Below are 22016 nucleotides of genomic sequence, written 5' to 3' on the forward strand. Positions count from 1 at the left end.
AACCAGCATTTCAGGCCCATTTTTCTTCACACACTTCCCTGACATAATGATGCATAGAGAGGAAGACAGGGCTGGGAAGCAGTGAGCTTCACAGCCCCCCAGCCTGCTTTCCAGCATTACCTCTTCTGGGTGCAGAGCCACGGAGTGGCAGAGCACCTTCTCCCAGGAGGTGATCGATTGCACAACAAATGACTTTGAAACCCAAGTGGTTAAAACCCACAGGGCAAGGATCACACGCCTTGAAGAGATGTTAACAAGCCATGACAAACCTCTGGCATCAGAATTTTCAGGCAAGCTGTTTTGCATCTAAAGCAGTCACTAAAGATCCCACAGCAGCTGAAGAAATGGAGGAAACAGAAAGGAGTAACCTCGCTCTGCTCCTCTCCAGAGACCTGGCCCTAGGAAGCAGGGCTGTGATTTGCACACTATCTGAGCCTGATTAGGGCTAATTTTTTTGCACACAGAGCATGGAAAGGATCCTGGCTGAGGCATGGAAAATACGTGGCCACATGAGTCATTCTGTAATGGCTCATAAATCCTGAGAGAATCACAAAAGCAAAACATCTACCCTTGCATTTTCCCTGTCCTGGCCAGTGGAACTCCACCTCTCGACATGCTCGGCCCAAGGATGTAGGAATATGGTGAAAGCAAAGGAAATAGGATCATTTTCTCCTTGGAACAGAAGAGTCTCATCAAACAGCAGCCAGGTTCAGATTTGCAACCTTTACAGAAAAGGCCATTCATAAGCTGAGGAGAAAGAAGTTAACTGCTCCTCAGGTTGCCAAACCAAATTTACAGCTCCTACTGCCCAGACTCCAGCTTCTGTCTTCACTCTCTTGCAGAGCCAGGCAGGGGACTGGAGAGCAGCAGCCCAGAAATCAGCAACTTCTCAAGTGAAGGCCTCCTGGTCCCTCTGGCTTGCCCAGCTGCTGACCACTGGGAAGTGATCATGCTGAGGCTCTTACACAGGTGACAGGACAGGATTTGGGACTTGCTGTGCAAGGCAGAGCGTGGGAGGGATTTACACTCTCAAGGAGGTAGAGAAGGGGAGACCAAGCCACAAAGGCGCTTCAAGGTTCAGGTAACATCTGCCAGTCCCTCTTGCCACACCATGAGTTGTCTCCTCCATACAGCCAGCAGGTATGAAGCAGCAGCAACTCCCTGCTCTGAGCGTACACAGGGAGCTCAGCCCTCCTGGGGGTTCACTGGGTGGAAAACCACAGCTCCTCTTGGCCAGGAGCAGTTGGAATTCACCATTATCTCCCCAACAGCAGAGACTTCCTGCGCAGCCCTCTCAGGCCCCTTTCCTGCTGGATGGAGCTCTCCCTGTGCCGGGCAGCTTATCAGAGGAAGCACAGCACAGCTGCCCCCAAGCCCTGGCACCAGCCACTTAGCTTCGCGCCACAGGACTCCAGGCTGGTGCTGGTGCTGATGCTTTCAAATGCAAACACCTCCAACCCACTGCATTGTAATCATCCTCTGCGGTGAGGTCAAGGAGGAGGCTGCAGGAGCTTTGTGCCCTCTTTAGCCAGGAAGCAGGAGCAGAAAGGAAGGCACAAGAGAACTCCAAAAGGCCCAGCACAGGCCCCCAAAAGGCCTGATCTGGAAGGCACTGAAAGCCTTTATCTGCCCCAGCAGCTCCCTGGGAGCTGGGGAGAACCATTCTGATCTGCAGCTCTCCTGCTCTTCAGTTGTTTTTCCATGTTTCTGCTCAATCTGCACTACCAGAAAGCATTTTTGACTCAGGGAGTGGGGAAAGGCCTCAAATCTCACGCAGAGCCACTTGGGTCTCTCTTGGGTGGAAGGATGCTTGACGCAGGAGGTCAGGAGTTCAGTTTACACTCTAAAGCAAACTCAGACTGCGTCGAATTTGACCACATTTGGTATTTCCAGGAATATTCTGGAGCAGGAAGGAGACCCAAGTGAGTCACTCGAGCCATCATCTAGCTGTGACGGTGCAGTACAGCCCCCAGCCGCTATGGATGAGGATGCCTGCGCCCCTCCCAGCCCTGCAGCCCACGCTGGAGCTAAGGCTCTGCGTGGGCAATGCTGGTGCCTGATGTGACAGCCCCTCAGGGCCCGTCCCAGGGGATCAGCCTGGTGCTTCCTGAGTTAAGGGCTAGCAGAAGGAAATGCGTAAGCAGGATCACCACTGCTGCCTGTCCCACGGGCTCTGGGCACGGCAGGGCGCAGCTGGAGCCAGCAGTGGGATGGAGATCCTCAGGAGCAGAGGAATGTCACAGGGGCTGCTGCTGTGCTGCACCTTTTGGGGACTCTGCCTGGCCTCTTCAGACTACGATGGTGAGTTGTAGCTTCTGGGGTGCAAAACTGCTGCTTCTGAAAGTATTCACCACCTTTGTGAGACCCCTGAAAACTCCTTCTTCAGAGCTGTCCCATGGAAGCACACTGCTTGGGCTCCGTGCTTGCTGTAGTTGAGGCAATAGGTGACAGAAGGTGATAGGAGATAGGAGGTGACAACAGGAGGTGACAGGAGATAGGTGATAGGAGGTGATGTGGGAGAGGAGGAAACTGGTGTGGAAGACACTGGGAAGGACACAAACTTTAGAGGAGTAACACAGAGAGCACCTGAAACCCAAATCTCTGTCTAAAAGCCAGCTCCCCCCCCCCCCCCCCATCCCCCCCAAGCCATGGCTTTACCCTGTTGTGGCCCCAAGCCCTGGAATTCTTTGGGAAGCTGGGCAGAGGCTTTCCAGGCCTGCTGAAAGCTGTTTGTGAGCTGGGGGCAGCCACACAACAGAGAACGTCCCCAGCACAGGGGCTGGTGGCTGCTCCTGCACACCCAGCGCTGTGAGCCAGCTTCTCCTGCCCATCACACCACAACGTTTTGCAGCCAGCCCCCGGTTTTTAGGGACCCCAACACAAAGTGTAAACCTTTGTGGTAAGAAAGGAAGAAGTTCTTTTTAGTGAGGGTGGTGAGACACTGGCAGAGGTTGCCCAGGGATCAGTGCTGTCACACTTTTACCTGACAACATGGCACAGACACATCTGAGCTACTCCTTCCATAGGTGCAATAATGAGCTCTGGTGCAGCTCTCTCTGCTGCACAGCTACAGTCAGTGCTTCACAGGCACAGGGCTTTATCCTGTGCTACCTCCCACCCTCCTTGCAGGATCCCTCTTGTGAATGTCACCTCTACTCTGACACACTGAATAAACACTGAATACTCTCAGACATCCTCACTTCAAACAGTATCTGCCAGCATCCACATCCACTTCCAGGCCACATCTGCCTTGGAAAGCCTCTGCTGTGCTTGCTTCTCAAAAGATGATAAGTACTGCTACGAGGACAGGCTGAGTGTTGGGGGTCTGCAGCCTGGAGAAGAGAAGGCTTTGAGAAGACCTTGGAGTGGCCTTCCAGGATCTGAAGGGGACCTACAGGAGGGCTGGGGAGGGACTATTGACAAGGTCTGGGAATGACTGGGTGAGGAGGAATGGGTTTGAACTGGCAGAGGGGAGACTGAAACTGGGTGTTAGGAAGAAGTCCTCTGCAGTGAGGGCAGTGAGACACTGGCACAGCTTGAGGGCAGTGAGACACCGGTGCAGGTTGCCCAGGGAGGTGTTCAAGGCCAGGCTGGATGAGGCCTTGAGTGACCTGTTCTAGTGGGAGTTGTCCCTGCCCATGGTGGGGGTGGGGGCTGGAACTGGCTGAGCTCTGAGATCCCCTCCAACCGAACCCATTCCGTGGCTCATTCGATGGCTCTCTAAGTGCTCCACTCGCAGCCTGCTCTGCAGAGCTGAAGGGCAGCTGCAGGAGCAGCCCAGTAACAGCCTGCGTTTCTCTGGCAGACTACTCTCAGAACAGCACCAACGACCAGGAGCCAGCGGAGGCCACCCTGTGCCCCCGAGCCATCCCCGGGGAGAAGGTCACCGTGAACAATGTCACCTACCTGCTGGTCCGCGAGGCCACCCGCGCCCAGCTGCGCAGCGCGGTCACGGTGCGGCTCATCCCCTGCCTCTACAGCCTCGTCTTCCTGCTGGGGCTGCCCTCGAACGGGCTGGCCCTCTGGGTGCTGGCCACCCGCGCCGAGAAGCTGACCTCCACCGTCTTCCTGATGAACCTGGCCGCAGCAGACCTGCTGCTCGTCCTGGTGCTGCCCCTGCGCAGCGTTTACTATTTCCTGGGGAACCACTGGCCCTTCGGGGAGGGGCTGTGCCGGCTGACCACGGCCCTCTTCTACGGCAACATGTACTGCTCCGTGCTGCTGCTCACCTGCGTCAGCGCCGACCGCTACCTGGCCGTGGTGCACCCCTTCTCCTCCCGCTCCTTCCGCACCCCTGCCTTCGCCACCTGCACCTGCGCCGCCGTCTGGCTCTGCGCGGCCCTGCTGACGCTGCCCCTGGCGCTGCAGCAGCAGTCCTACCCCCTGTACGGGGCAGGCCTCACGCTCTGCCACGACGTCCTCCCCAGGCAGGAGGACGAGACCTATTTCTTCTACTACTTCGTCTGCCTGATCGCCTTCGCCTTCCTCGCCCCGCTGCTGGTGATGCTCTTCAGCTACGGCTCGGTGCTGCGTGTGCTGCTGCGCAGCGGGAGGCGCTACTCGCACTCCGTGAAGCTCACCGCCCTGGTGCTCTTCACGCTCCTGGCCTTCTACACACCCAGCAACGTTCTCCTGCTTGTTCACTACTCCAGCTACAGCTGCAAGCTGCACAGCAACCTGTACATCAGCTACATGCTGAGCCTGGCCGTCAGCACCTTCAACAGCTGTGCGGATCCCTTTGTCTACTACTACGTTTCCGAGGACTTCCGGGATAAGGTGAGGAGGAAATTCTTCAGCCGCAGAAAACAAACCACCACATCCCTAAAAACCTCCAAGGAAACACTGCCTCCAAGGAGTTCTAAAGACTCCCTGGTGTAAGCCTCCGTCCCAGCTCCTTGCTCCCACCACACTCACAGCGTACAGTGGGGATGAGACGACAACAGTGGAATTCCACAAGTTTCCTCCAGAGCAGCGTTTCCCAGGAGACAAATCCTTGCTCCTCCCTGCATAGCTAAGACGACAAATCTGGGCCACAGGGTTCCTTGAGAAGTATGGAGTCCAGACAAGATGTGGAGTGCTCGACATGGACAGATCTGTTGCTGGGACACTCACTGCATGCAGCTCCTCAGCTGGTCACACGTTGCCAGGGATGCTCTTGCCACACACCTAAGTCTGGTGTTCCCGGTGTGTCTTACAAGCTCATTGCCATCTCTCTGCTGCTTCTTCCTCTGCTAGAACTAGGAGGTGCCTGGGTGAGAGGGACTCTCCTGACCCAAAATGTTCTGTCATGAGAACGTAGGGCTCTGGCTTTTCTAGCAGCCATGTGCTGGGCTTGGTTAGTCAGCACCACCGCAGCAATGCCAGCCCATGGCTGGTAACCAGTGTAAAACCCCAATTACTAACTCCTGGCTTTGCAATAACCCTTGGCAGCCACAGCTTCTGTGGGGCAAAGGCCAGGTGAAGGGACTGCTTCCAAAGCTGTGCTGTCTTTTGAAGGGAAATCAATTAAAGACCTGGGGAAACTCTTGCTCCACATCTCCACACTTCCATGTCATGCCACACGCATTTCAGCAGCTGTCTGTTAGGAACAGGTGACCAAGCTTGCTGCTCGTGGAACCTGTTGCACATCTGACAAAATGTAGCCAGCTCATCTCTCAGGCACAACCTGGGCATGCAGCAGCAGGGTAGAAAGTGAGCAATAAACCTCCTCAGAGCTCCTGAACTCTTTACTTTTATGGTAAAGGTGCAATGTGTCCTCACTGAGACCCACAGACAGACACACAGCCTGCAGTGGGAGTAAGAAGAGGCACAGAGGATTGTCTTAAAATTAGTTTTTAATAAAATAATTATCATACTCTAACCCAAACCTTCTTCTGGACTCAGACTTGCTAAGATTTGTGTGCATAAACTGAAAATAGATCACAGAACTGTATGCACAGAGAGAAAACCAGAGCCTGTCTCCTGGGTGCAGTCCTGCGTGTGCAGGGGTGTGCCAGCTGCTGAGCACAGGAGGGTCCTGCCACTCAGGAAGCACTGGGGAGGAGGAGGGGGGAATAAAGAGAGAAAAAAGGCCAAACCCAACCCTAAACCCCAAGCTGAGCTGGGGTTCTCTGAAGGGATGCTCTGGTCAGAGCACTGCAAACCAGGCAATGAAGAGGTAACTGTGCATTAGCTGACATCAGCAAAGAAGTGCTGTTGGTTCAGTGATGCTCCTCAAGCAAGCTGCACATTATTCTGGTGTTTGTTCTCTACTGAAGCTGAGCAAGAAAAGAAAGGCAAGAATGAAGCACTTGAACCAGAAAGAGCAGAGGAACTCTTGCTTTCAAATAAGTGCCATGGTAATGACTGCTCTGCATGATCTGCAGTTGCAAACAGGTAAATATTCATTTGCTGGAAAGGGCTGCAAGCACAGCTGACACCCACCACTGCTGCAGCTGGCCAGCAACAGAACTGGATGCAAGTAGGAATCTCTGGGGCTGACCAACCTGCTGGCACTTTGCTGCTTTTGCAGTGAGGGACCTTCAGGAAAAGGGAAGGAGAAGCACTGGGACAGAGGGAGGCAAATGTCTTTAAGCTAGAAACTATTCAAAGCCCAGAGCAGCAGCAGGTCTGCTGTCCTTGCTGGCTTTGGTCTTTTTGTCAGTGCTAAAAGTCAGTCTCTTCCCTCCAGACTGTGACTGGCAGGTCTGCACAAAGCTGGAGTCTGAGCCTTCGGTGCTGAGGCATCCTCATGTTCTCAGGGACAGGAGTGAGGCTGATGAGCTTCGGACTCAGAACTGGACCGAGCCTATGACTAACAGGAGCCTGGCAGATCTGTGCTGGGTCCAGTGGCTCTCTGGACCTAGTCCCAGAGAGTTTCTGCATTCCAAGCAGGACTTTGAAGAATGAAGGAAAAATAATCTAAAACTTTCTCTCTCCTGCATAAGAATTAATGATTACAAGAAACACAAACAACAAACCTGGGACAGGGGAAAGCTATGGCCAGAGGGACCATCAGCTGGAGTGGGGAAGAGGGCAGAGACCTGCTTCTGTACTCTGGTGACAGGGGAGAAAAGGCAGCCACAGCTGTGGAACTGCAAGGTCCTTTGTTCAGCTCCTTACGTAAAGTGACCTTTATCAAACACAGAAAGGAGCTAATCTGGAGTGGCAAGACCAAGGGGAGGCAGAGGCTGCCAAGAGCAGATGGACTCATGCCTTCCCTAAAGGTGCCAGCACTGTGAAGAAGCACTCAAGCTGAAGGCAGGCTCTAGGAACCCTGGCACATGCCAACTGTCCTGTTCTAACCCTCTCTAAAGCAACTGAACTTGCTTTGCCTTTGCCCTCTGAAGGCCCAGGTTTTTCTTCTAGTTGTAAGACAGAAGCAAGACTCCTCTGCCTCAGACACATGAGTGAGCTGGCACCCAGAGCCCACAGAACAAGGCCATGATTGATGTGCTGGCACCAGAAGGAGGAATTATTTGGCTGGCAGCAGTAGTGAGGTATCTGCATCTTGAGTTGGCATAGTACATGTAGAAGAGCCTGAGGGGAGTTTGGTTTATTACTTGGTTTATTCCCCACCTTCATCTCTGTCCCCAGCAGTGATGCTGCCTGACTGCCCAGCGACCTGTAAGAGGAGTAAGCAATAGAGAAGGACTCCAAACATCCACCCAGAAGCATATAATGGACAGGGCAAGGAAACTAAGGACAGAAAGGGACAGGGGACAGGAGAATGATGAATCCAGAACGTAGGTGGGAAGCTTGGCACAAAGGCATTGTTAGGGTGAGTAAATGTCTCACTCTCTCAGACTCAGAGCATTAAAGAGCTGAGGCTGGAAGCAGGGACCAGCAGGGAACACCAGGGACCAGCAGGGTTTGCATTGTGCAGTTTCTGTGCTTTAGGAGAGGAAAACATAAACCCTCCTGTTGCAGCTCACACTAGGTCTGTTCCTTACCCAGGGGACAAGCATTGGCTGAGCCCTGTGTGCACAGAGCAGTGTCTGCCAGGCCAGTGGTTTACAGGAGCTGGAACTGAGCTGAGGGGCATTTGTTTGCCTGCCGGGCAGGAATGCAGCTGCCAGCACTTCCACTCTGCTGCATGGGCACAGTGAAGACAGAGCCTGCCCCTGCCCACTGCAGAGACATGGAGAAAGCCTCTGCTGAGGACAGTGGGTACATATGGGCAGCAGCCACGTCAAGATCCCATGAGAACAGCTCAGAATAGCCATGGAGGAAGGTTGGAAGCTCACCAACAAACAAAGCAGCTCTGAAATCTTTGGAGAGCCAAACCCTCACCACAGCAGCTGCATTCAGCAGGTACCTGGCCCAGGGAAGCTGCATGTGCCCAGCTCCTGGGATGCCCTCCTGCTCTGTGCCCACGTGGACCTTTCAGTGGAATAAAACTGCCTTTATTCTGGAATGGAATGTCTGCACTGGGCTGTATCCTCGGCTCCTGTGTAAACCAGCCCTAAAAATGAATGGAGCTGAGCTTTTTCCTGTTTCCATTCACCAAGAAGCACCCTCAAAAGGGATTTCCACCCTGCTCTGGCTCCTGGTAACAATAGAAGTGGGAAGATAAAATATTGGTGCTATTTTGCAACAGGCAATTCCATGCAGCTCCTCCAAAGAGAACAAGACTGCTCCAGGCTGGAAGGGAAAACAAAACGATTTTGGCTCCTGCCCTTTTGGAAGCACAAAGCTTTTGTTTTCAGTTTGACCACATCGCTTGGGGCAGGTCAGCCTGAGGGAGTCCAGGCTCTGCCACCAGCGATTTGCTCAGGTCAGCAGACCCAACTACGCCCAGAACAACCATCACATGGGGCCCTAGTGGGAGCAGAACAGAAGTGGGTGGTGAGGTCAGGCAAGCATTTAACAGGACTCTGCCTTGGGTCAGCTTTATTTCCATGCCAGGGTTACAGGGAGGAAAGGGCTGAGCAGGCTGCAAGCAGCCATTATCAGAGCATAGTGCAACATGAAGAGGGCTGCCCCACCTCATCCTCATCACTGCTGGAGCTGGCAAACCCCACCTGAAGCCAGCAGCCTTTTAGCCTGACAGGGGATGTCAGTTTTCTCCTGTAAAATGAACCTCCCAACAGCTCCCCTGAACACTGAGCCTGTGGGGAGCTGCTCCTAGTGGGACATTGTTGTGGGTACAGGAGACCTTCGGGCCGGGGAAGATGATTAACCTCTTTCTGTGTCATAATTAGCAAAACACACTGATTTTTTATTATTAGAAACTTGAGAGAAAACTTCTCAGCCATCTTTCCTCAAACAGCAGTTCAGCTAAGCACAAGGCCTGGACTTAGCTTCTAAGTGTAGCTAGGAAATGGCATTTGCAGTATCCTGATAGCAGAGGAAACACTTGGAAATGGTCTATAGGTTGGTATTCCAGCCCCTACTTTTTTCACCTAGAGGGCACAGCATGTTAATCTCCCATCCTTGGAAATACTCCAAAGAGGATGCACAAAAGGCAGGAAAATGGACAGAAAACCAAGGCTGAGTGTCCCCCTCAGCCCTCGGGATCCCCCCGCGGGGCAGCTAAGCCTACAGCTCGGAAGGCACCAGCAAGTAGTCATCGGTCAGGTTCAGGTCTGCAGCAGGTCGTCTGTAGGAACAAACTCAGGGAGGAGTTGATTCTCTTTGCTTAAATTACATCTTTCTGTTGAAGAGAGAAGATAATGAAAAGTCACTTTCCCATTACACATCTTTGAGGCTGCTGCTGGTCTCTTCTCACGGGTAATTGGAGACAGAAGGAAGGGGAATGGCCTCAAGCTGAGGCTGGGGAGGTTTAGATTGGACATTAGGAATAAGTTTTTCACAGAGAGAGTGGTCAGGGACTGGGATGGGCTGCCCAGGGAGGTGGTGGAGTCACCCACCCTGCGTGTATGTAAGGGTGGGTTGGGTGTGCTGTGTGGGGATATGGTTTAAAGGTAAATCCTGTAGAGCAGGGTTCCAGGTTGGGCTTGGTGATCCTGAGGGCTTTGCCAGCCTGCATGTTTCTGTCTGTGGTTCTGTGTGAGGCATTAGGGGGACCAGACAGAGAAAAGCCTAAAAGGTCATTTTTTATCCTGCTAGGGATGGCAAAAGACCTTTATATGCTGCCCTAGCAAGGTCTAGTTCTTGACAACTCCTTGCTCAAGAAATGGTGTTTGGACATTAGAAGAAACTACTTTGCTGAAAGGGATCTCAACCACTGGAGCAGGCTGCCCAGGGAGAGGTGGAATCACAGGATCACAGGTGTCAGGGGTTGGAAGGGATCCAAAGAGATCATCCAGTCCAAGCCCCCTGCCAGAGCAGGACCATCCAATCTAGCTCAGGGCACACAGGAACACATCCAGACAGGCCTGGAAAGGCTCCACAGAAGGAGACTCCACAATCTCTCTGGGCAGCCTGTGCCAGGGCTCTGGGACCATTACAGGCAAGAAGTTGCCCTTGTGCTGAGCTGGAACCTCCTGTGCTGCAGCTTCCATCCATTGCTGCTTGTCCTACCCCAGGGAGCAGTGAGCAGAGCCTGCCCACCCCCTCCTGACTCCCAGCCCTCAGAGATTGATAAACATTGATTCAATCCCCTCTCAGCCTTCTCTTCTCCAGACTCTCAGCCCCAGGTCCCTCAGCCTTTCCTCACCAGGCAGGCTCCAGTTCCCTCACCATCCTTGTAGCCCTCAGCTGGACTCTCTCCAGCAGGTTCCTGTCCCTCCTAAATCCCCATGCCTGGAGGCATTTCGGACACAGAAATGTGGTGCTGAGGGCATGGCTTAGCCCCAGGCTTGGTAGAGTTTGAGAAGGGTTGGACTGGAGGACCTTAAAGGTCTTTTCCAACCCAGGTTATCCTGTGTGCTAGAGAGGTTGGCAGCTGCCCTGTGAGAATGCCTCTCTGGAGGAGCTGATGGCTCAGCCCAGGAACACTTCTGGGCTGCCTTTCAAACCAGAGCTATGATCCCCCTCTCCTGCTCACCATTCCACTGTGGTCACTACTTCCTGAGTCTTGTCCACTTCTGTCATGGCTCTTGCTGTTGTCAGCTCTGCCACCACCTCAAAAGCCTCAGCTTCCGATGCGTAGGGGTCTGGGTCGTACTCATAGGAGTAGTAGGAGAGGTCTGGCTGGAGGGGAGGCCCTTCCTCTGCTGGAAAGGAAACCACAGAGTCTCAGGGGGTGCTGCAGCCAGAGAGCCTGCACTTCACCATCACATATGGCAGCACAGCGAAGGGCAATGACATCAGAAGAAAGGAATCTTAATTGGAGAGGCAAATGGGGGCCCAAAGGAGTGGACATGAGAGGAGCTGGCGGCACCTGTGAGTGGACCTGTGCGTGCTTAGATCCACATGCCAGCAGAAGAGCTGCTGTGAGAACAGAGTTTGAGTTCCCTGGCTGAGAACTGCAAAACAAACAAACAAACAAAGGGAATTGGGGGGGGGGAGAAGAAAGGAAAGAAAAAAGGGCTTTGTAATCTGAACAAACCTGAAAGCCTCGACTCAAAGGAGCCAGATCACCCCAAAACCTCTATAGAGTAAGAGGCACTTTGGGAACACCAAAAGTCACAGGTAAGTTACTCTGCACCCCAAAAATACAGCTCTCTGCTCTGGTCTCAGTCAAGTACCTGTGTAAGGAGAGGCAAGCCCAGGTCTGTGCACTCCTCTAAGCACTGAGAACAGCAACTCCACTGGCAGAGGGCAGAGTGCTGGAGCCTGGCACCTGCTGCAGGGCACAGCAAGGAGCAGTGCAGCAGATTCATCCTCAGCACAGACAGAGTGAGGATTTCTGCACAACAGGCTAGAAGCCAATCTGGATGAGGCACTTAGTGCCATGGTCTGGTTGACTGCCCAGGGCTGGGTGCTAGGTTGGACTGGATCAGCTTGGAGGTCTCTTCCAACCTGCTTGATTCTATGATTCTATACAACTCCTTGAAAGGAGCTGGGAGCCAGGTAAAAGTTGGGCTCTTCTCTCTAGTAACAAGTGATAGGATGAGAGGAATTATCCTCAGGCTGCACCAGAAGAGGCTTAGATTGGACATAAAAAGAGACTTCTCCACTGAAAAGGTTCTCAAAGACTGGCACAGGCTGCTCAGAGAGGTGGCAGAATCCCCATGCCGGGAGGTGTTTGAGCTGCAGAGGTGTGGTGCTGAGGGCCATGGTTTAGCCCCAGGCTCGGCAGAGAAGGGCTGAACTGGCTGCTCTCAAAGGGCTTCTCCAACCAAAACAATCACAGGATCAAAGTTACTCACTTGTCCCTCGGCCTGAAGCAGCAGTAGCTGAGACACATCTGCTTCAGCACAGCCACCACTGCGGCATTCCCCCCGTGGAAGAGGAGCAGGCACAGCACAGGCAGAAGTGTTCATGCTCCTTGCATTCGCTGCAGCCTGCACTAAGGCCCTGGTAGGTCACCCACGGCTCACATCCCACCCAGGCCAGGCTGTGCCTCTCTGTGGTGGGTCTGTGCTTGCTGCCCAGAGGGTAGGGCTGGGGAAAAAGCCTTCTAGGAATATCAGCCAGTCCCTGCTTTCTAAGCTGTTCCTGGCCCAGCTCAGCTGTGCATCATTCCCGTTTGCTTCCCGGGGACACAGCTCTCATCCAAAGCAAAGCAAGCAGTGAGTCACAGCTGCTGCAGGCAGAAGCCCTCCTTCCTCCCCGCCCTGCAAAGTTGGCTTTACTTAAGGAGAGCTCTCATCGAGGCCTTTAAAAACGCTTGTTTTCTAGAAATAAAATGTCTGAAGGCTCCTCCTTGCTGCCTCCCACATCCTGAGAGCAGGCTCAGCCCTAGGCAGGGCAACACTTGCCTGAAGGCAGAGTCAGCTTCTCTGTGTTCGCTTTTGCTTGGCCCCCTCCGTGCCAGAACCTGCCAGATCATGAACTCCTCCTCTGAATGCCTGATTGCTGTCCGCCGGGGACAGAATTAACATCACAGCCCTCACTCTTGCCAGGAATGCAGCGCTGGAAATCAAAGCAAGGACCAGAGCCCGACGTTTCCTGCCGCACAAGAACCTCTCCTCCTGCTCCCAATGTTTGTGCCGCAGCCAAAGTTTGCTGAGCGCCGAGGGGGGCAGAGCGGAACCAGCCCCTGCCAGCTCCCTCCGCGCCCAAGGCACAGCAGCCCTGCGAGCGGCCAGCCAAGGGCAGCCTGGGGACGACCTGAGGGTCCTCTGAGGAGCCACTGATCGTGGGATCACTGAATGGGTTAGGTTGGAAGGGACCTCAAAGCTCAGCCAATTCCAACCCCCCTGTGCCACAGGCAGGGACACCTCCCACTAGAACAGGTCGCTCAAGGTCTTATCCAACCTGGCCTTGGACATCTCCAGGGAGGTTGTGGAGCACAGAAGCAGCCAATGTGATCAAAGATCAAAGGTCACATTCTGTGACTCTGTGCTCCACAGCCTCCCTGGGCAATCTGTGCCAGTCTCTCACCACCCTCACTGCAAACAACTTCTTCCTAACATCCACTTTCAGTCTCCCCTCTGCCACTTCAAACCCATTCCTCCTCCTCCTCTCATTACCAGACCTTCTCAATAGTCCCTCCCCAGCCCTTCTGGAGCCCCCTTCAGACCCTGCAAGGCCACTCCAAGCTCTCCTGGAAGCCTTCTCCTCTCCAGGCTGCACAGCCCCAGCTCTCTCAGCCTGTGCTCAGAGCAGAGCTGCTGCAGCCCTCTCAGCATCTTGGTGGCCTCCTCTGGACTGGCTCCAACACTTCCATGTCCTGCTTGTGCTGGGGGCTCCAGAACTGCCCCCAGGACTGCAGGTGGGGTTTGAGGAGAGCAGAGCCAAGGGGCAGAATCCCCTCCCTTGCCCTGTGCCCACACTGCTCTTGCTGCAGCCCAGCACAGGGTTGTGTCTGGGCTGCACTTACACTGCAGGCTCATGTTGAGCTTTTCACCATCCCAGACCCCCAGGTCCTGTTCCTCAGTGCTGCTCTCAGCCATTCCCCACCCAGCCTGGAGCTGTGCTTGGGATTGCAGGCGCCCAGGTGCAGGACCTTACACTTGGCCTTGTTGAATTTCATGAGGTTGGCCTGGGCTCACCTCTGCAGCCTGCCCAGCTCCCTCTGGATGGATCCCCGCCCTGTGGCAAGTCAACTGTGCCACACAGCTTGGTGCCATCTGCAACCTTGCTGAGGGTGCACTCAATCATGGAATCACTGAGGCTGGAAAAGCCCTCTAAGACCACTGAGTCCAGCCAGCAAACCACCACCACCACGGCCACTAAACCATGCCCCCAAGTGCCATGTCCTCATCTTTCTTAATGTCTCTGTGGATGGGGACTCCACCACCTGCCTGGGCAGCCTGTTCCAACCCCTGACCACTCTGGCAGCAAAGACTTTCCCTAATACCCACCCTAGGTGGGTGATGCAGTTCTCCAGGCTGCTTTCTAACGTGTCACACCACCACCAAGTGCAATTACCACAATGCCACCAAGAATTTCCTCCCAGCTACTCACCCTTCTAGCTGCTGGAGCAGAACTGTACAGTAACATGGGCCCAGTGGTGGGGAGAAGGCTGGAAGCAGGCAGAGTGCAACAGCACAGAAGCACCGGGACCACAGAGTACTGTGCACCCCCCTGGCCATTGCTTCTCCATCAAACAGGTGCAGGATGACCACACCAGCACATTCCTCTCCAGCTCTCTGACTGCAGGCTTAGCACTTTTTACAGGGAAGAGTTAGGCAGTTTCAGAAGAGGGTTAATGATCTATGGAGACAATCAAAGCACTGCTTCTTCAGGGAGGTGATAGCAGAGTTACCAAGGACCCCTGGGGCTCTGAAAGCCTCCTGCGTTTTGGTAGCCTGGAGGACAATGATCTTAGGGGAGAGCTACCAAGGATCCCTGAGGCTCTGAAAGCCTCCTGCGTTTTGGTAGCCTGGAGGACAATGATCTTAGGGGAGAGCTACCAAGGATCCCTGAGGCTCTGAAAGCCTCCTGCATTTTGGTAGCCTGGAGTGACAAGGATCTTGGGGAAGCCACTGACAGAGAGGCACAAATACTGATACTCCAATTAGCAACCAAACCTCTGCTTCAGAAGATTTCAGTACAAGCAAACATGACCAGACCAGGCTGTGAAGCATACAAGAGAAGCTTCAATGATCAGAGGCAAAGGTGGGACCAAGCTACTCATCAGAACCCTGTTCCATCCCTCTGAGTCTCATCACTTTGCCTGTAAGAAAGAATCATAGACTCACCCAGGTTGGAACAGACCTCCAAGCTCATCCAGTCCAACCTCTCACCCAGCCCTGTCCAACCAACCAGACATTGGCACTAAGTGCCCCATCCAAGCCTTCTTTTGAACACCTCCAGGGACATTGACTCCACCACCTCCCTGGGCAGCCCATTCCAAGAGCTGAGGAAAGGGATTCAGAGACAAGATATTTCAGTGGAGCCCTGTCACTCTGCAGCTTCCCCCTCAGTCAAGTCAGCCTTTCTAAAGACATGAAGAAGACCTTCCCATCTGCACAAAAAAAGGCTGCAGTTTGAAGACAAAATCTCAGTCATTGCTGCTGCATCTGCAGCAGACTTTTGCAAAGCTCTTGCAAATGCCTTGGCAGCAGCCAGGTGCTGCAAGCAGGGCTGCATCCCGAGTGCTCAGGGCCACCAGTGCACAGCTGCTTACCTTGAACAGCAAAAGCCAGGAGCTGTGGTTTACTGCAGCATACTCTGGGCTGACAGAGGTCTGCCCTGCAAGCTTGTTTGCCAGAACAAGCCCCAGTGGACTCTGACATCGGCAGTGCTGGCTGGAAGGAGGCTGGCTCTGATTGCTGCCATTGCTGGGGTAGCATAGGCAAGAGCTGACAAGAACAGCACCAAACCAAGCTGAGTCCAGGGGCAAATGCAGAAGGATCTCAGACAAGATACACACCACATGGCTCCCCAAGAAAATGCCATTTCCTGAAGATTAACAACCCTTGAGGCAGTTTCATCAACCTGCCCTCGGCTCGATTTGGCTCCTGGAGCTTTGCATCCTTTTAGGAAATCAGAGATTTAGCTGTGGCTCATCAGAGCTCCCACTCCAAGCCCAGAGCACCTAAGCTGGCTTAACCCCATCACATGCTTCAGTGCTAGCACAGCAGCCAGCCCCAGGAGAGCTGGGGAGCAGGAGGGATTCATTCATTTGTTAAACTTTGATTCATGTCCTGCCTGGTTGACCTGAGAGGAGCCCAGAGGATTAATGCAAATCACATGCTGGGAGCTTTTCCTGATGCAGGATTTAGTCAGTTGTATTTCTGAATGCTCCTTCTGCCAAGGCTGCTCAGCTCACAGGAGGATCTGCCTTCCACAAGGCTCCAACACTCCCAGACAAAGCCAGCTCTGAGCACTTGGGCCTTGCCAAGCAGATCCTTATGGCATGGCACAGGGCTCTTCATTCACCATCTGCATAAAAGTGCAACACACCTAAGTAAAACAAGAGCCACAGGATGCAGTGAGCTGGAAAAGACCTCCGGGGGTCAGCTAGTTCAGCTCCCCTGCAGTCAGCAGGGACATCCCCAGCTAGAGCAGAGTGCTCAGAGCCACATCAAGTCTGACCTTGAATGTGTCCAGGGATGAGGCATCTCCCACTTCTCTGGGCAGCCTGGGCCAGGATGTCAGCACAGAATCACAGAGTTAACCAGGCTGGGAAAGGCCTCTAGGATCATTGAGTCCAACCTAGCACCTAACCCTCCTAATTAACCCATGGCACTGCAGCCTCCTCTTAAACACCTCCAGGGGTGGTGACTCCACCTCCCCAGCCAGCACATTCCAATGCCAATCTCTTGATTTAAGAAAGATGCTGAGGTGCTGGAAGGTGCCCAGAGAAGGGCAGCAAGGCTGGGGAGGGGCTGGGGCACAGCCCTGTGAGGAGAGGCTGAGGGAGCTGGGGGTGTGCAGCCTGCAGAAGAGGAGGCTCAGGGCAGAGCTCATTGCTGCTTGCAGCTGCCTGCAGGGAGGCTGTAGCCAGGTGGGGTTGGGCTCTGCTGCCAGGCACCCAGGGACAGAACAAGGGGACACAGCCTGAAGTTGTGCCAGGGCAGGTCTAGGCTGGATGTTAGGAGGAAGAAGTTGTTGGCAGTGAGAACGATTGGCATTGGGATGGGCTGCCCAGGGAGGTGGTGGAGTCCCTATCCCTGGAGATGTTTAAGAGGAGGCTGAATGGGGCACTTAGTGCCATGGGTTAGTTAACTAGCAGGGTTAGGTGCTAGGTTGGACTGGATGATCCTAGAGGTCTTTCTCAACCTGGTTAACTCTGTGCTTCTGTGTAGAACTTCTTCCTAACATCCAGCCTGAGCCTGCTCTGCCACAGCTTGAGGCTGTGTCCCCTCATTCTGTTGCTGGTTGCCTAGCAGAAGGGTCACAACCTCCCTGCAGGCAGCTGCAGACAGCAATGAGCTCTGCCCTGAGCCTCCTCTGCTGCAGGCTGCACACCCTCAGCTCCCTCAGCCTCTCCTCACAGGGCTGTGCTCCAGGCCCCTGCCCAGCCTTGCTGCCCTGCTCTGGACATATTCCAGCACCTCAACATCTTTCTTGAGAGGTCATCACCCTCAGTGTGAAACATTTCTTCCTTCTCTCCAGTCTCAATCTCCCTCTTTTAGCTTCAAACCACCACCTCCTTGTTCTGTCCCTGATAAAAAATGTCTGTCCCTGGTTTTCTTATCAGGTCCTTTCAGCACTGAAAGGCCACTAGAAGCTCTCCTTGGGACCTTCTCTTCCCCAGACCTGAACAACCCCAACTCTCCCAGTCTGGCCTCACAACAGAGGTGCAATAATCCTAGGAGAAGGTTCTCCATGCCCCTCACCTTCCTAAGACAAGTGCCTGTCAGCTTCTGTAGAGCAGAGGAAGGGCAAAGAAGGGGAGGGTGCCTGTCATGCTGGACATGTGCTAGTCTGAACTCTGGTGCACAGAAAGGGCAGAGGGTGAAGACTCTTCAAGAGTTGACTTATTTTACCAACTTGCTGGGGCAGTTGGAAGCCAGGGGGAAATTAATGAGTGGAAAGCAGCCAGGAAAAATCTAGTCCAGTTTATTGACTAGAAACACCACGAAACAAACTGTTCCATTGACCCTGCTGCTCCCTGGGGAGAGCTATTGTGAACCACCAGCAAGCTCAAAGTGGGTCTTGGAAAGAAGCACAGGAACATGAGCACCAAATAAAAGAGGCAGCCAAATTCCTGGTGACTCCAGCTACTGACCTGAAGTGTTTGTGCTCACTAAGGCTGTTCCAAGCAGAGGCTCTGAGAGAATCAAGTCCTGTGCTCCACTTGTGCACAGGACTGCTAAAGACCAAGTCAATCCACCTGGCCTCTAGTTCTTGCACTGGTGTGGGCTTGATGTCACAACACAGGCTCACAGGATGTCAGGGGTTGGAAGGGACTTAAAGAGATCATCCAGTTCAAGCTCCCTGCCAGAGCAGGACAGGGCACACAGGAACACATCCAGACAGGCCTGGAAAGGCTCCACACAAGGAGACTCCACAACCTCCCTGAGCAGCCTGTGCCAGTGCTCTGGGACCATTACAGGCAAGAAGTTCCCTCTCGTGTTGAGCTGGAACCTCCTGTGCTGCAGCTTCCATCCATTGCTGCTTGTCCTGTGCCAGGGAGCAGTGAGCAGAGCCTGTCCCCCCCTCCTGACTCCCAGCCCTCAGATATTGATAAGCATTGATTCAATCCCCTCTCAGTCTTCTCTTCTCCAGACTCTCAGCCCCAGGTCCCCTCAGCCTCTCCTCCTCAGGCAGTGCTCCAGTCCCCTCAGCATCCTCCCAGTCCTCCCTTGGGCTCTCTCCAGCAGATCCCTGTCCCTCTTCAACTGGGGAGCCTGAAACTGAAGGCAGTAAGCCCACAACTGAAGGCAAGTCCAGTGCAGTTGTTTGGTGGCACTCATTACATCAGCCTGCTTTCCAGCTTCGTAGTGAAGTAAAGACCACAGAGAGAGTCCTGATCAATCATACCGAGGCTCACTCCACTTCTGCAGACAAATACCTAACCCTTGCCTGCTCACTGCACAGAGCAGGTATGGTGCAAGGTCTCCTGACAGGAAAGGGCTAGGAGGGTCGTTGAAGTTAGCACCCTAAGTGCCTTTGACACTCTCACATTTCTGAATGCTCTCTCTTTTCTAACAGATGAAGATATTCAGCACCTCGAGTGTGCTGAAGAGCCACAGGCCCTTTGATACAGTGACAGGATAAGCTTCAGCTTGGGTAAAGCAAAAGGCCCTGGGTAAATGCAAAGGTGTGAGGGTACCTGCTGCAGTCTTTTGAGCACTGGGTTGCTCAGCAGTGTGAGATTGTGTCTCCCTTTCTTCTGGTGCATTCTTAGCTGCAAAGAGGAGAAATGCATTGGTCATAAAATGTGGCAATCAGTGTCTAGAAAAATGTTTGCACTTCCACAGGTGGCAGAGTCAGAATCACAGAAGCACAGAGTTAAGCAGGCTGGAAAAGACCTCTAGGATCATCAAGTCCAACCTAGCACCTAACCCTGCTAGTTAACTAACCCATGGCACTAAGTGCCTCATGCAGCCTCCTCTTAAACCCCCCCAGGGATGGGGACTCCACCACCTCCCTGGGCAGCCCATCCCAATGCCAATCTCTTTTGCTCTGAAGAATCTCTTCCTAACATCCAACCTGACCCTGCCCTGGCACAGCTTGAGGCTGTGTCCTCTTGTTCTGGCCCTGGCTGCCTGGCAGCAGAGCCCAACCCCACCTGGCTACAATCTCCCTTCAAGGAGCTGCAAGCAGCAATGAGCTCTGCCCTGAGCCTCCTCTTCTGCAGGCTGCACCCCCCCAGCTCCCTCAGCCTCTCCTCACAGGGCTGTGCTCCAGGCCCCTCCCCAGCCTTGCTGCCCTTCTCTGGGCACCTTCCAGCACCTCAGCATCTTTCTTAAACTAAGGGGCCCAGAGCTGGACACAGCACTCGAGGTGTGGCCTGAGCAGCACTGAGCATAGGGGCAGAGCTTCTACCCTGCACATCTTGGAAGCCCCTGCAGGACCCCCGAAGAATGCTACAGCTCATGGCTGTTGGTTCTGCCTGGGACTGTGCAGTGCAGATAAAGCAGGAGCACTAATTCTGCCTCAGGTTGACCCGGGTAGAAGGTTACACAGTTCCTCTGAGCCAAGCAGGAAGGCAGCTGCTCTGCTAACTTGAGCCCCTGGAGTATGAGCAGCAAAACAACACCCAGGAGGTTTTGAGTTCTCCTTCCCTGCCGCACCTACACAATTAGCACTGATTGCGTTCTGCAGCTAGGTGGTGAGAGAAGAGGGCAGTGAATGAAACCTACAGGCAGAACACTGGGACATGGGCATCTGCTCTATCCTGGTGTTATTCCTGCACGATGCTACTTCCATCTGGCAGTGGTTAGGGTAGATCTGTCCATCTGATCCACAGACAGGCTCCCCATCATAGCCACAGTCTCGTGAACACAGGCACTGCTCAAAATACTCATCCTCCAAGCAGCCAAAAACGTTATTGCATGGCCCAGAGTGGACAAAGCCTGAAAAGCAAACAAAAACACCCACAGCAATATTCTCACACAGCATGGGGCGGGGGGGAGGTGGAGTAGCAACATCCTTCTGATGTGCATTTTCACACTGAATCCCCTAAGACTTCTGTTAGGGATTTACAAACTTGGTGAGAGTGAAGCTTTCTGGCAGAGCCATGCTGCAGCAGATCCCAGATGCTAGGATAAGGCAACTGATTTGTATGAGCTGGAGGACAGAAAGCAATGTGCAGTTTCTGGGGCAAGTCACTCTTCCAATGATACATGGAAGTGCTCCAACTTCCTCCAGCTCTCTGTGCACCTCTACTGCAAGATTATTGTAAAGAAAGAAACCCAAACTGCATTTGAAAGAGTTTTTAGCCTCACATCATTGAATGGTTTAGGTTGGAAGAGACCTCAAGGATCATCTAGTTCTAATCCCCTGCCACCTCCCACTAGAACAGGTCATAGAATCATAGAATCAAGCAGGTTGGGAGAGAGCTCCAAGCTCAGCCAGCCCAACCTAGCACCCAGTCCTGTTCAATCACCAGACCATGGCACTCAGTGCCCCAGCCAGGCTTGGCTTCAACACCTCCAGCCACAGCGACTCCACCACCTCCCTGGGCAGCCCATTCCAATGCCAATCACTCTCTCTGACAACAGCTTCCTCCTAACACCCATCCTGAACCTCCTCTGGCACAGCTTGAGGCTGTGTCCCCTTCTTCTGTTGTTGGTTTCATGGCAGCAGAGCCCAACCCCACCTGGCTACAGCCTCCCTTCAGGTAGTTGCAGACAGCAATGAACTCTGCCCTGAGCCTCCCCTTCTGCAGGCTGTGCACCCCCAGCTCTCTCAATGCCCCATCCAACCTAGAGTCTATTAACTCATCTCACCTGTGCAGGTATTTCCCAAGTTCCACATTCTGTCCTGTCTCTGAAGCAAAGAAAAGTCACTTTGGTGACTGAAGAGCAGACTTTTGGCTGCCACCAGTTTAGTGCTGCTGTCCCACAAACCGCTGTAAAGCCTCCACTAACCCAGGCTGAAACAGAGCATCCTTCCAATGGTAATTCTGAGCTCCAAACTCCTAGAAAGTTTGTGGGCTCCGTTTTCCAACAACTCTGTTTGGCTTTGGTGGAACTTACCAACCCACTGGCTAGCTGAGCTCTCCACCTCGTTGCAGGTTGGCCCATCGCAGAGCTCCCGAGCCAAGGGACTGTTCTCACTCACGTTGTAGAAGCGAGTGGCTTCGAAAGCTGCAGACCAGAGGAAGAAACCACAGCTGAGCCTTGTGCCCACAGCTCTACTGCTGCCCAAAGTCAAAAAGCAAAGAGGCACATACCTGGCTCATAGTAGTCATAGACTTTGATAGGAACAGGAGCTGTTTTCCCAACTATGTGCTCTCTGAAAGCCTGGAACTTCACACAGGTCATGCACTGGCTGGGGATCTGCGTGAAACGATGCCAAGGGCTGACTGTAGCCAAACCTGCACTTGCAGGCACACAAATGTGCCTGTGTGGCCCTGGTGCAACACATTGCTGAACACCTGAGGAGGATGAGGACCCCTCCAACACTAAGATCATGAACAAAATCCAATCTGGATGAATTCAAAGGCGATGCCTTGCTGA

General features: G+C 53.5%; 2 protein-coding genes across 4 annotated transcripts in view; one reads left to right on the forward strand and one right to left on the reverse strand.

Annotated features, from left to right (window-relative positions):
* Positions 1-2050: 2050 nt before the first annotated feature.
* Positions 2051-5680, forward strand: F2RL3 (F2R like thrombin or trypsin receptor 3). The gene is made up of 2 exons (XM_064175405.1): positions 2051-2301; positions 3806-5680. The coding sequence occupies exons 1-2, from the start codon at positions 2133-2135 to the stop codon at positions 4876-4878; spliced, it is 1242 nt and encodes a 413-aa protein (XP_064031475.1). The 5' UTR covers positions 2051-2132; the 3' UTR covers positions 4879-5680.
* Positions 5681-8838: 3158 nt separating this feature from the next.
* CPAMD8 (C3 and PZP like alpha-2-macroglobulin domain containing 8) overlaps positions 8839-22016 on the reverse strand; it is a 62313-nt gene continuing 49135 nt past the window's right edge. For 2 of the 3 annotated variants that reach the window (XM_064175400.1, XM_064175403.1), the window contains 6 exons: positions 21731-21836; positions 21534-21644; positions 20196-20408; positions 19163-19237; positions 10931-11099; positions 8839-9634 (listed from right to left, as the gene is read on the reverse strand). In XM_064175400.1, coding sequence (XP_064031470.1) covers position 9634; positions 10931-11099; positions 19163-19237; positions 20196-20408; positions 21534-21644; positions 21731-21836 — 675 coding nt within the window. In that variant the 3' untranslated portion in view covers positions 8839-9633. The remainder of the gene's footprint in view (positions 9635-10930; positions 11100-19162; positions 19238-20195; positions 20409-21533; positions 21645-21730; positions 21837-22016) is intronic. The other variant, XM_064175402.1, reaches the window with a different exon arrangement.

This window comes from Pogoniulus pusillus, chromosome 41, assembly GCF_015220805.1.
Source record: "Pogoniulus pusillus isolate bPogPus1 chromosome 41, bPogPus1.pri, whole genome shotgun sequence".
NCBI classification, from domain to species: Eukaryota; Metazoa; Chordata; class Aves; order Piciformes; family Lybiidae; genus Pogoniulus; species Pogoniulus pusillus.

Excerpts from the sequence above, each read along its gene's own strand:
- F2RL3 (XM_064175405.1), top strand. The coding sequence starts at position 2,133 with ATGCGTAAGCAGGATCACCACTGCTGCCTGTCCCACGGGCTCTGGGCA. Across the intron at positions 2,302-3,805 it reads GGCCTCTTCAGACTACGATG|ACTACTCTCAGAACAGCACC; the intron begins GTGAGTTGTAGC and ends TTTCTCTGGCAG.